This window comes from Coloeus monedula (assembly GCF_965178545.1).
Source record: "Coloeus monedula genome assembly, chromosome: Z".
NCBI lineage: Eukaryota > Metazoa > Chordata > Aves > Passeriformes > Corvidae > Coloeus > Coloeus monedula.
Genome location: NC_138822.1, coordinates 65,340,351 through 65,352,941, shown reverse-complemented (window position 1 = coordinate 65,352,941; position 12,591 = coordinate 65,340,351). Strand labels below are relative to the sequence as shown.

Here is a 12,591-nt window from a genome sequence, read left to right as displayed (position 1 = left end):
TGTCTGGAAAGTTTTATGGATGTGAGGCATGAATTAGGAAAAAAGGTCTTAGGTTGTATTTTATTGTTAGAGCCTGTGCATGTTAATGGAGGCTTGAATGGCATGTTACATGCTGATATACTATCTAGAACCTTTGATTAACAGTCAGAATAAGTGTAACATTTTAAACTTCTGAGGGCCTCAGGTTAGAGTTAAATATTACTAAAAACTTCTTGGCTTTTGAAAAGAAGAATGGTATGCCTTGCTAGTTCAAGGAGAAGTAGTGTGTGGCTTTAGAGGAAGGGGGGTGGGCTTCTCAGTTTTCTCTTAAAGAAAATTGCATACACTCAAAATTTTTGGTGCCTTTGGAAATTAGTTTTTCTTACATGAAACCTTTTAATTCTTTATCTGATGTCTAGAGAAAGGTGGTGCATGTCTGTATGGAAGAATACTGCTGTGGCAAGACTTGCCAGCTTTGGCAATGGGGTGCACTTGCTGTGGCTACTGTATACTGATTTGATGTTGTTGAATAATAATTGAAATGGTGAGAAATGGATTAGGATCTAACTTAGCAACAGTATGGAAAAACTGTGAACCACAAGAACCTGATTTCACATGGGATGTCCACTTGTGTGGGTTTAGGCTGTGTGCCAGTGTTATCAAGGATATTCTGGTTTGTAATACAAGTGACCTTTTCTGACCTTTTCTTTAAAACACTTTTATTGTCATTACAGTAGTATTTTTGGGATTCCAGTCCTCATTTGTGACTCTACTGCAGTTGGCCCTGGACAGCTAGGAAAAAAAATGCTTCAATGCTGGCTTCAGCCATGGAAGGGTGACTCACTTGTGATATTGGTGGATTTTTAGACTTCAGTTCTGGAACTCTTTCAACACTATGGGTTTTGTGGCTCTGTCTCTCTTACTTTGTTAGTAAATACTATGTTGTACTCCATTATTTTTTCTGGAATCCTTTGTAATGCTCTGGTGACCAGAGGAAGTTGCTGAAAACATTTCTCTTGTAAAATTTATAGTCCAGAATGAACTGAGCCCTTCCAAAAGTCCTACATAGTGACTGTTGTTTTCACACTTAAAAGCCTATTTTTCTCTTTTCACCTCTGCTTTGATTATGGATAAAATAGCAGTTTAGTGAACAACGTGATTCCTGCAGTAATTCATAAGCACCTGTTGAAAAAAATAAAGCAATAAACACTGTGAATGTTTTTCGTTATGAATATTTAGTATACAATTGCAAGAATAGAATCATGGCCATAAAGAAAGGGTTTCCTTTACATTCTGTGACTTTTAGTGCCATTTTTCATTTGGCAGAAGTGCAGCATTGAGCTCTTTTTTTCCCTCCCCTTTTTAAACAAAAGAAAATTATTTATTCCACAGTTAGTAATGGAAACGGGAGTGGCAGTTTCCTCTTTTAGGCAAAGTATAACACTTCCTGATGGAAGGTCAGTTTAGATTCAAAATTATATTGGCTTGTGTTTTTGCGTAGCCTAGACTTGAACTGTTTGAATGCAGTCTTAAATTACTCTATCAGTTAAGTGTTTTCTCTTGTTGGAATGACCTAAGTACCTAAGTACTGCAGGGTGCCTATGTTTCAGACATCCTGTGCTGGGTTCTCCAAATTGTAAGTATGGCTGTGGAAATCCAGACACATTCTTTCCAGGAAGGAGTAATTTTCTAATATTTAAAAAATTTCTTCCCAAGTTTACATCAGTGATTTCTGTCATCTTCCTTTTTAGGATTTGATTACTTCTGATTTAAAAATACAGGTTTGATTAAGTCCTTAGCAAGTGGGTAAGAAAAAAAGCAGTTTTTACTGATAATAAAGCAATGAGTCAAGCAGGATGTAATTTTGAAGGTTTTTCCAATCTCGCTTTCACACATCTTCTGTTGAAGTTTGTGCTGTTCTGTGGCCTCTGTTAGTCAAATTCAGTTTGTCCTTGAAAAGCCGTATAGACAACTGCTGCTAATGCTTTACTAGTTAGGATGAACCCTAACTTTGGACAATGAAGTAAAGCTGATATATCCTGTGTAACATAAGCAAAGACCGTGTGATAGCAGCAATAAAGAATGTGGATAGGGCAGAGATGTGGCTGAACTGGCAGAGGGGAATTTAAAAAAAAAAAAAAAAAAAAAGTTGTCAGACTGGGTTTGTCCTCTTTCTCCACCTTTAAAATGAACAGGTATTGTTGAAAGTTTTCTTCAGGCTCAGGTAATTTAACTTCTGTTACTTTCTTTTGGTGGAGACAGGCAATTCATAGTTGAGGATAAACCTTAACTGTTGACGTACAATACCGAAAACTTTTGCTCTTAGCAATAAGGCTGTAAATAGTAACTTTAAAAAACAATCATAATTTATCTGTTTGTCAGGCAAGGCATCTTCTGAGTTGTTTAAAATAACTTACAGTTTCTGGATATTTACTGTTTTGAATGCAGGAGTATTTCTTGTATGGCTTTAAGGATATTTTAATGGGAGGTTTAGTCTGCTTAGTTTTGTTGCTCTTACTCACAGTCACTTTCTCATTTGTGATATTTTACTTGTTCTGTAGTAAGCAATAATAGTTTCTCCCTGCAAATTTGATTAAAATCCAAAGTTTTAGTTAAAGCTGAAATGGTATCATCTAGGGAGATGGGTACCTTGGGCTGTGGGAAGAATCTCTGCTGCCTGGTTCTCGCAGGAAAGATGTCAGCATGTCCCCACCACAGCAGGAGTGAATTCCTCCTCGAAAGCTAGTAACAAGTATCTTTGCTCTGATCCTATGAAGACTGGTCAATAAGCAGTCCTTGTTCTTGGGCACCCTCAGTGTATTCTGAGGGTGCAGCTCCTTGCAGACTGTTTGCACATTCTCCCATCTCAAGCGTTTCCCTTTGCAATAAACACAGGCTTGTGAAATTTGCCAGGAGAGTGAAGGTTTGTTTATCAGAATTTAAATGTAGATTAGTAATCTCTCTTAACCTCTTGTTTCTAGCCTTCGTTTTGGATAAATGTAAACTTGAGTGTGAGGCTGGCCTACATTTATATTCCATTAAAATTTACCTGTAAACATTTCAGTGTACATTGGCTAGATGATCTGGACAGCATGGTGCCTTAAAAGCTTACACTTCTAGCAACTTTCTTGAGTATTAGTTATCCTTATTACTCTTTTTTTAACCCCTGCCCTAATTTTAAGTCTATTTCCAGTTTTTATTCAGCATCAGAGTAGCTTTGATGACGTGATTTCAGTTTTGCTGCAGCAAGCTGCTGTATGGCAATTCCAGGCAGTTCCTCTCACCTCAGCTAGCCCATTAGATCTCCCTGAGAAGTTTGAGGATTGTGATATTCCATGCATTGTAAGTCACAAAATGTTAATTTGCCCACATTCTACAAAGGTTATGATTTCTTTGCATTCTTTTTTTTGTAAATTGCTATCACATGATCTGTGTGGGTTATATTATTAGAAAAATGTCATGTATATAGCTGGATCTCCTATCTGCTGGTTTCTCACAATTAACTATACTTAGCTATCCATCAGCTTTGGGGTTTCCAGGCTCACACTGAAATTTTTTGTTTGCAGGTGCTCTCAGGGTATGTGGTACTGAGAAAGGAGCTGTTAAACCTGTAGCATTCAGGAGCATAGTTTGTTTCAAACTGATGCCCTCTGAAAACAAAACAACGTGGCAAAACTGGAAAACAAAACCAAAACAAAGAACAAACAACAAACCAACAAAAAGGCTTGATTTATATACCTGAGAGGGGCTGACCTGCAGCCATGGATTCCTAGCCTTGTGACTTCACAGGACTATCAGCATTCACAGTTTTAGTGATTCTTGGCACTGTGTTTAGCCTTTATCTGACGAGACTTGCCTGCTTCAGCTCTACTTCTGCTTTGTGAGCCATAAGCATCATTTGCCACATCCTAGATCACAGTTTGAGCATCACTGTGCTAGAGGAAAGCTCTGTTACTGCTGTCTGGAAAGCACCATTCTAAGTGTATCTCTTTCTTGTACCAAGATTTTGCTGCTTTCCTTCCGTCTACAAAGCCTAATGCTACAAACACCTAAAATGGGCTTGATTATATCAGTATTAAATAAGTTGAAGTGAAGACAACTTTCAGGTTTTGCAGAGACGTGATCTGAGGCTGTGAGCAGTGCTGATGAGAATGCAATTCTGTCGTTTGTATGGTGTTCCTATGGGGTGGGTTGCAAGTTTAACCACAGGGGTAGCAGTGAAACCTTGAGGGACCCTTGGGGCCGTGCTCATTTGGTGCGTGTTTTGTTCCAGACAGCATGAGCTGCTGCAGTCTGCATCTGTCTTAACCCAGTCCAGATCTGATATAGCTGTTGGGCAGCAGAAGGCATTTTCCTGTGTTATTTGCTGTTTGGACAGCCTTTTCCTTCTTTTTAGGGAAGAGTAGTCTGGATGGATGTATCTGCAGTCATCCTTGCTTGGGCTGCAGTGGTAAGTGGCTGCTTTTGAGCAGTAGAGATACGATCAAACTTGGCCTGGGGGGTTAGTGGAGACCTTTGTCTAACAGAAATAATTAGTTGACCAGTTGTCAGGCTTGAAGGTTTGGGCTAGTAGACCTGGAAGATCGGTGGTTTTAAGTGCAACTGTTGAACTCAGTGTTGGGACAAATAAATCTTGTTGTTCAAGTCACTATGGCTTCCTCTGTTGCTGTGTGCATGTTCTTCGAAGTGTGCCAGCGCTAGTGAACTTTCAAGTTGTCAGTGTCCTGTGTGTAGACTTAATGCTACTCTCACTGTCTTCCAAATGTACTGAAATACCAAATTATGACTACTGTCTTTATGGAAGGGAGTTGTGGAATCCAGGTGGTTAGTTGTGACACATCCTCTCTTAGTGTTTGGGTGCAGGGGCAATGCTAATTTTATTTTAGGAGGCAGTGATCTCAAAACGTAAGTTTGTCTATACCCTATGCATTGACCAGAAATAGTAAACATCTTACGTACTGCTCTTAATTTCTTTTCCAACTTAATATCTTTGTATTGGCATGTTTAAGATATGATGGGTGAATATATTTTATTTTAAATCAGTGTTTTCTCTGCTTATGAAGAAGCTGTGAAAATTAGCTTCAGGCTAAGTGTGGCATGCAGGGTTTTGACTTCATAATAATTTCAGAGTGTGTTGTTTATCTGTTTTTAGAGTGTTCCAAAGTTCAGACAGAATTGAATGTAGGATGCTACTTTACCATTGCAAAGGAAAACCACTTCTAAAAAGACAAAATTTGAATGAGGTAAACATGGTTTACATTTTGCTTGTCTTAAAAAAAAAAAATGCAACCACTGATGTAAATATGGAAAAAATAGCTAATGGGCATGGTTGGAAACTACTTTCCAGAAGCATTTGTTATTAGGTAGGCAAGATGAAACAGGTGTTTACACTTTACACAGTGATTATGTGTTCGCCAAGTAATATAGTAGTCTGAATAAATGCTAGCTGGTAGGCCTGCAAGTTATTTTAAAGATTGCTGGAGACAGGGAGTACAATTCTGATAACTAATGGAAAGTTACATGTGGGGGAGGTACGTGCATAGGTCTTGCATGCTGAATTATCCAGCTCCCAGAACAAGCTCTTCCATTTTTTTCTCAGTAAGTAACTTAATCTGCTAGCCTCTTCTGGGAAAGTAAAACAGCTCCTGTGTGTTCTTGACTAGCAAGCAGTATGTATACATGGGAAAAGAGTCAGTGGATCAATGTTAAGGAGAACATTCATTTCAAAATACAGCTGGTAGTATACTTCCTGATTTTAGGAGAATGTGTGCGTAGTGGATGAGGCATGGACAATGTTCTCAAAAGGCACATGACAGAAAGCTAATCAAGAACACCATTTTTTAAGCTTTGGGGTATTACTGTAATCCAGTTCTGACATTTTAATATTTTCTGTAAAGGATAAATATACCCAGTGGTGATCTATGGATGTATTTCAATCAAATCCTTCAATTGCAAATGTAGACTTAGAGTAATTTTTTGTGGGTTTTTGGTGGTCTGCTTTTTTTTTTAGCCACTGGAATTATTGACTACACACACAGAGAGATATAGACCACACCACCCCCCAAAATTTTACGTGGCTGCTTCTGATAGTTCTGGTTCATTTTGGTCTGTTTGTTTTCAAAACACGTCTTTGGACTTGGGCACATTGAGGATGATGATTTTCAACACTGACATTAGAGATGAATTACACTCACGAGATGTCATTAATGATGCTTATTTGGTGCAGTAACTTTGCTACTTATCCTGTTAGATAGTGAAACTCACTATTTCAAAATTTGTTTCTGACTTGACTAACTAAAAGCCTATCTGCTGCTGCTTCTCCACATGCCGCTGTTTTTTCTACTCCTTAGTGTGTTACCGTTTGAGCTTGCTTTTGTTTTACTCTAAAGAGTTAATATTTTTTTTGTTATGACGAGCATATATACTTGTGCTGGCAAATACTACATTGTAATAGTGTGAATTTTCAATTATTCGGTGGTTTTAAAGTCCCAGAATGTTTTTAGTCTACGGATTGGACGCTGTCTAGCAGATTTTGGCAAAAGTTGCTTTGTAAAATTCACAGACTTTAAATGCTTTCTTCCTGATGGCACTTCGGCACAGTCCTCTTCCAAAAGTATGACAGCTGAGAACACTATTTTATTGGCTGTTAAATGGCATTTGAGGTGTGTTCAACAGAAGCAAAGTAATGTTGTAAGAGAGCCTTATTTTATACGTTGTCTTAATGCTTCAGCTGCTTTTCTAACCGCATTTTTGCAGAGTGCAAAGCCTCTGTGCATTGAACATGTCAGCTGAGCTTGAGTTACTGATCACATGCTGGTTTGAAAACAAACATTTCAAACTGCCAGTTGCTGAAAGAAAAGGTGAAACATGCCTGTTCTATAAATAGCTTCTGTCGTGAATACACAGTTTTCTGCCTGCAACTCTTTTATTGTCTTTAACTAGTAATGAATGAGCTCTTAAACTAAAAAGTGAAACTTCAGTGTTCTTGGAGTTGTTTGGAATGGATAACTATTTCTAGCAAAGGTTCTGTAACTTTGGGTAAAATAGGAATTTTCCCTGTGAAGGGAAGTACTTGTTTAGGGTAAGGCCTTGCAGGTTTTAGCTGAAGAGACTTTTTCTGTTCCTTTGGACCTGTTAGTGAAATGTCATTTTCTTCGACTCCCCACACAGATGTTTCCTTTTGTCTTTTTCCAGGAGTGTGTAGCATCTTGCTTCTTGACAGGCTATAAATTACTGCTGGTGAGCACTTTATAGCAAATCACAGTGCATCAGCTTCTTACCTGCTACAAATTTTTCATATTTTAGTTGGAGAATATTAGATGGTTAGGTTAATAAAATATTTAAGTTATGTCTTCAGGAGGGGAATAGCTCTCCCTGTTCAGTACTCTGCAGTGTTGAGGGTCAGCAGTGAAGGTGTCATTTGATTTCTGGTGGGTTAAATTATAACAGCCCTGCCAGTGCTTCTGAGCTAAAATTTCCTGGATTGTTTTTTCTGATATGATTTAAACATTTTAAAGGTCATATTTGCTAACAAAAATTTCTTTCTTTAAAAACTCAGATAGAAAAAGAGGAGGAAAACAGTGTTTCATAATTAGGAGGCGTATCCTGGTGGGATAGTTAGTACAGAGCTTCTATGTCTTTAGCATGCAAGAGCAGCAGGTGTTTTTGTTTAAACATTGCATAAGTTAAGAAGGATAGGTTAGGTAAGGTGACTGTATTAGTGCTGTCATCGTTTAGACCAGTATGTGTGTTTCTAAATGTTTCTAAATTTTGGTGCTTGTGAATTTTTAATAGAAACCCCTCAGTGGAGAGGGAGCCATGACCTGTGTTTGTATCTGAGCGGTGCAGGGATTTAAGGGCAGGCCTGCTCTTAACTCTTGAGTATTTTTGGAGACCTTCATGTTTCCAGGAGGATTTTAACTTTTTTGAATGCTTGAACAATGTACTGGCAAATTAAAAGTGGTAATATTGTTAGACTAGCTGGTTGGTCTGTTTTATTATTATTTTGCATCAGTTTAATAGAAGATCTTTCATTTGGTGTTCTTCTGCTGTAATTAATAGGAGTTCAGATACTTAGAAGGAGTAGGAGAGAGTAGGATCAGGCTCCTTCTGTGTTCAAGTGTTAGATTTTTCCTTAGCTCATGGATTGTAGACAGGTTTTTTTATGTATGCTTCACAGGGAAGTGGAATTTAAAAAATAGTCTCCCATGCAGTTTCTTTGGGACCACCAATTCAACTTCCACTCACTGGGAATGAACCAGAAGTAAATAGAGCTGGTTAAATTTTAACAAAGCCTTTCTTTTTGAGAGAAGACACTTAAAGGAACATGCTGTGACTACTTAAAAACTAAAGGGAAAGACAGAGGAAGGAGCTCATGATGTGAGGGGTACTTCCATTCCCTTTCTTTCAACGAGGGGTGAGTGGGAGCAGGAATACTGCTTGTGCCTGGGTTTGTTCATCCACTCCCTTTCCTCTCTGTGCGCTTCACACTATCTCTTCAGCCGTGGCTTGTAACTACCTGGGAAACATCCCCTTGCAAAGTCAAGGTTAGTATGTGCATATGACCTTGTTTAGGGTATAGTATCAGAATACTGCAGTGATGCTGACTGCATAACCTGCTCTGAAGTACAGTGTGAACAAATCGAAAAAATAAGGGATTTTCCTTTTTGTTTCCTGTAAGATGAAGAACTTTTAAAAAATTCCTTGTGATACAGCATTTTGGATTAGAGCTACGCATATATTGCCCCCCACCCCCATCTGATCTTCATGTGATAATGCTTCCTGCAGTACACTTTTTTGGTATTTCAAGAATATTAGCTCAGTTTTTGACATTGGGGGAGTGTGGGTTTATATTGTTTCCATTGTAAGTACTTGTTGTATAACACCTTACTCGTATCCATCTCAGCTTTAATATGTACTCTCCAAATTTAATGCTGGTATGGCATATCAAATTCAGTTTCATTGCCCTGTATCTGTGTCTCTGACTTTAATGCTTGAGCTGAAATCAATATCATGCTTATGTAAAATCAAAAAAAAACCCCGTTATTCTGCTATTCAGTGATAAAGCTTTGAGAGCCAAACCTGGGCATTCATGTTGGGCAGACAGGTGGGCTTCTTTTGAATCTTCAGCATTTGAGATCTTGTGCTGTGTTGTCACATGGCATATTTGCTGAAGGAAACATCTTGCTTAAGGTTTCCGTGCTTCCTTACAGTGCATGCAAACCTAGCTCTTCTGCCTTGTGCTTATTATGCTGATTGAAAAATAGGACCATAATGCAGACATCTGGAGCAGTGCATAGGTGTCTCATTCAGTGCTATAAATCTGACATCCTGTGTATTGGTAACTACAGCAGTTTGCATGTCCAAAATGCTGCACAAACATAGCTGTTCTACTGGATCACTTGGGTGAAGGTGAGTTTTAGCATGAGGTCAGTGGTGGGAGAGGTGAAAGCAAAGAGGATATGTGACTTGTCAGTGAATCAGTTGAGACTAGGACCCGACTTCATGCCGCTAGAGTGCACTGCTTCCCTCTCACTTATTGAGAGAATGCCTAAATTTGCCGGTATGTGCTGCAGGCTCCCTGGTGGGGGGTTTGGAAAATTGCTGCAAAACTGAGTAGTTCCACGTTGGTCTTTATGGGATGCTGCTCTGCTTCTGCAGCTGTCACTTACCGAATAAATATTTCTCTTGCTGTCCAACTTCCATGAATGTTGTGATGGAATGGCATAGGGCTTGTGATTGGATTTTTTACTCCCCTTTTGGTTTTATTGGAGATGAAAGAGGTATGTATAGAAGAAACAATTAATCGTATTTTTAATTAAAGCAAATTCTTTGAGATGTATCATTTTTCAGAAGTAGCCACAGACTGTATTAACAAAACTTTCTTGATAATGAGAGTTAATATTTTACATATATCATTAAGTTCTCTTTTTCCCTGCACAGGTTTCCACTTGAGTGGCACAGTAACAGAGCCTGCAATGCAATCGGAGCCAGAAACTGTTTGCAATGTAGCTATCAGCTTTGATCGTTGCAAGATTACCTCAGTGACCTGTAGCTGTGGAAACAAGGACATATTTTACTGTGCCCACGTTGTGGCACTCTCTTTATACCGGATCCGCAAGCCAGATCAGGTCAAACTGCATCTTCCCATTTCAGAGACACTCTTTCAAATGAACAGAGACCAACTACAAAAGTTTGTGCAGTATCTGATCACAGTACACCACACAGAAGTTTTGCCAACTGCTCAAAAATTAGCAGATGAAATTCTTTCTCAGAATTCAGAAATCAATCAAGTCCATGGTGAGTTTGATACTTGTTCTTCCTTTTGCTTAATTTCATAGGTTTTGAGCTTTTTTGTACATTCAGAAGTGTGACCTGCTTAGTTGTCTTCCGAGCTGAATTATTCTGTGATACAATGGTGTTTACCAAAGGGCATTCTACTACTGAACCTTTGTTTTAAGATGTTTAGAAAATGGTACTCTTTGGAATATGGAAAAGAATTTATAAGCAATGAGCTTGATGTTTCCAGCGCTGTTAATATGTGACCTGCTCTGCTTCATGCTTGTATTTTCCAGCTAGTGAAAACGGAGTAGTGGTGTTCTTTGTATAGCTGTATTGCTTCAAGGAACTCATTTGCCAACTTACTAATGGTGTCTTCTTGTTATTTTGTTCTTTGTACTAGTTTTCTGATATTTTGATTGTGGAATTTTGTTTTAATGGCAAAGTATAGAAGCAAGTAGGTGTTACCGTTTTTTTCATTCATTAAATGCACTTCTGCTAACCTTTGGGATTTGGTTTCTATATGAAGTCAGGAGAAACATAAAAACTGTATTTCGTGTTAGTGCTGCAGCAGTTACAGCATAGCAGAGGTCTTGATCTTTCCTGCTTTCTCATCTGCACATTATTTTAATGGCTGTTTTTTGCTGTGAACAACTTGAGTTTGTTAAAGGGTGCTGAGTCTGAGGTGAGGCTTCTGACATGGGTTTTTATGGACCCTGCAGAACTGAGAGCAGGTAGTTGTGGGTTTGAGGTGACCCAGCTAGTTTATTAGAGTCCTGTGTTCCTGTAAAGTCACCTGGTAGAAATGTCTTCTCAGGTCACCAGCGCTGTAAGTATAAGGGCAACTTAGGGGCGAAGAATAAGTTACCTAATATCTAAGAATATCTTCTTTTCTTTTCTTTTTTTTTTTAATTGACAAAACAGGTCTTGTGTTAAATATTTGAGGCATGACTGTTATTCAAAGAACTTGCAATACAAACAGAACCAAGATGCTTAATATTAAGATAAAGAAAACCATGTGTGCTAGTTACAGTGTAGGCAGAAAAAACCAAGTATTTTCAATAACAGGACTCCTCTGCAGCTTAAACTCCCTCCTCGTGCTGCTGTGACCCTGACAGGCCCAGAGAGGTGATGGTGAAAGAAAGTAAATTTCAGGAGCAGTGGTCTTTTTTGGCTTTGGGGGCTATAGGGATGTGGCCAGAGGCAAGGCAGTTGCTGTAGTTGTTGAATGTAATTGTGACAGTGGAAAGGAAGTGAAACAAAAGGAGAGGCCGGACATTAAGCAATAGAGGAAGATGCTCAGGTGTTATGAGCTGAAGGCATGTATCATATGAGAATTGTTAACAACCTGAACATTAATGAGCTAATTGGTAAGGAAGAATTAGAGTAAGAGAGAGGCACAGAAAATTCAAACAGTCAAGGGTGATTAGAAGAGGGGAAGGCAGTGGTAGGGACACAAAGGGCAGGTGATATAAATATCTGTATTAGCCATATGATGGCTAATGCAAGAGAAATGACAAGCTGTTACAGACTTGATAAATGTGAAGTCTATAATTAAACTAATCATAGGAATGTTAGTCTTTGTCAGCTATTTTCTCATTGTCAGAATGTCACATTGCTCATTATTGTATAGTGTATTTTTGGAGAAAGATTTGAGATTTGTATCACTGAAAATAGCAAGAAGTTTTTTATTTCCTATTCTAAGTTGATGATCAGTTACAACATTTTGCAATGAATTTGAATAGGTTAGTTGAAATTTATCCATAAAACTGAAATGTTTCTTACGTAAGTTGCTGTCTTCCTAGTAAGTGAGATTGCAGGATGTCTTTATTGACTGTCACTATTTTCCACTAAAATGCCAAAAGCCAAAGTAGAAAATGCAGGCAGCATAAGAAAATGAACTACTGTTACCAAAGGAAGCTGGGTTCTAGAAGACTTTACATAGTTTCCTGCTTTTCCTCTCAGACTCACATAAAACCACGGAATTTCTTTCCAAGTTCACAATACTAAAAGATTACATAGTTATTTTAAGGAAAAAGTGAGGTCTTCTGCTTACTTAGCAAGGCAGTGTTCTTCTGGGATTCATACTGTCATTCTGTTCTTTTGATCTTTAATAAAATTCCTTAGATTAAAAATAATAAAGTTAACAAAAAACATCCTATGACAAATAACCAAAAAAATTTCTCATTCTAATATTGTAGGGTGATGAATGTAAGATCACCATTTACTCTATCTTATCTGCTGTGCTGCAGATGTTGAGTTTGTAGTGCAAAACTGCCTTCTAGACCTGTCTTGCTTTGAACAGTTTGACCTCATTGAACTGGTGTTTGAAGA

General features: G+C 38.3%; 1 protein-coding gene across 1 annotated transcript in view; it reads left to right on the top strand.

Annotated features, from left to right (window-relative positions):
• ZSWIM6 (zinc finger SWIM-type containing 6) overlaps window positions 1–12,591 on the top strand; it is a gene marked incomplete at its 3' end in the record, with an annotated part of 108,896 nt that overhangs the window by 50,882 nt on the left and 45,423 nt on the right. Inside the window, exon 2 of the mRNA XM_082301519.1 lies at window positions 9,922–10,278. Within this exon, the coding sequence (XP_082157645.1) occupies window positions 9,922–10,278 (357 nt within the window). The remainder of the gene's footprint in view (window positions 1–9,921; window positions 10,279–12,591) is intronic.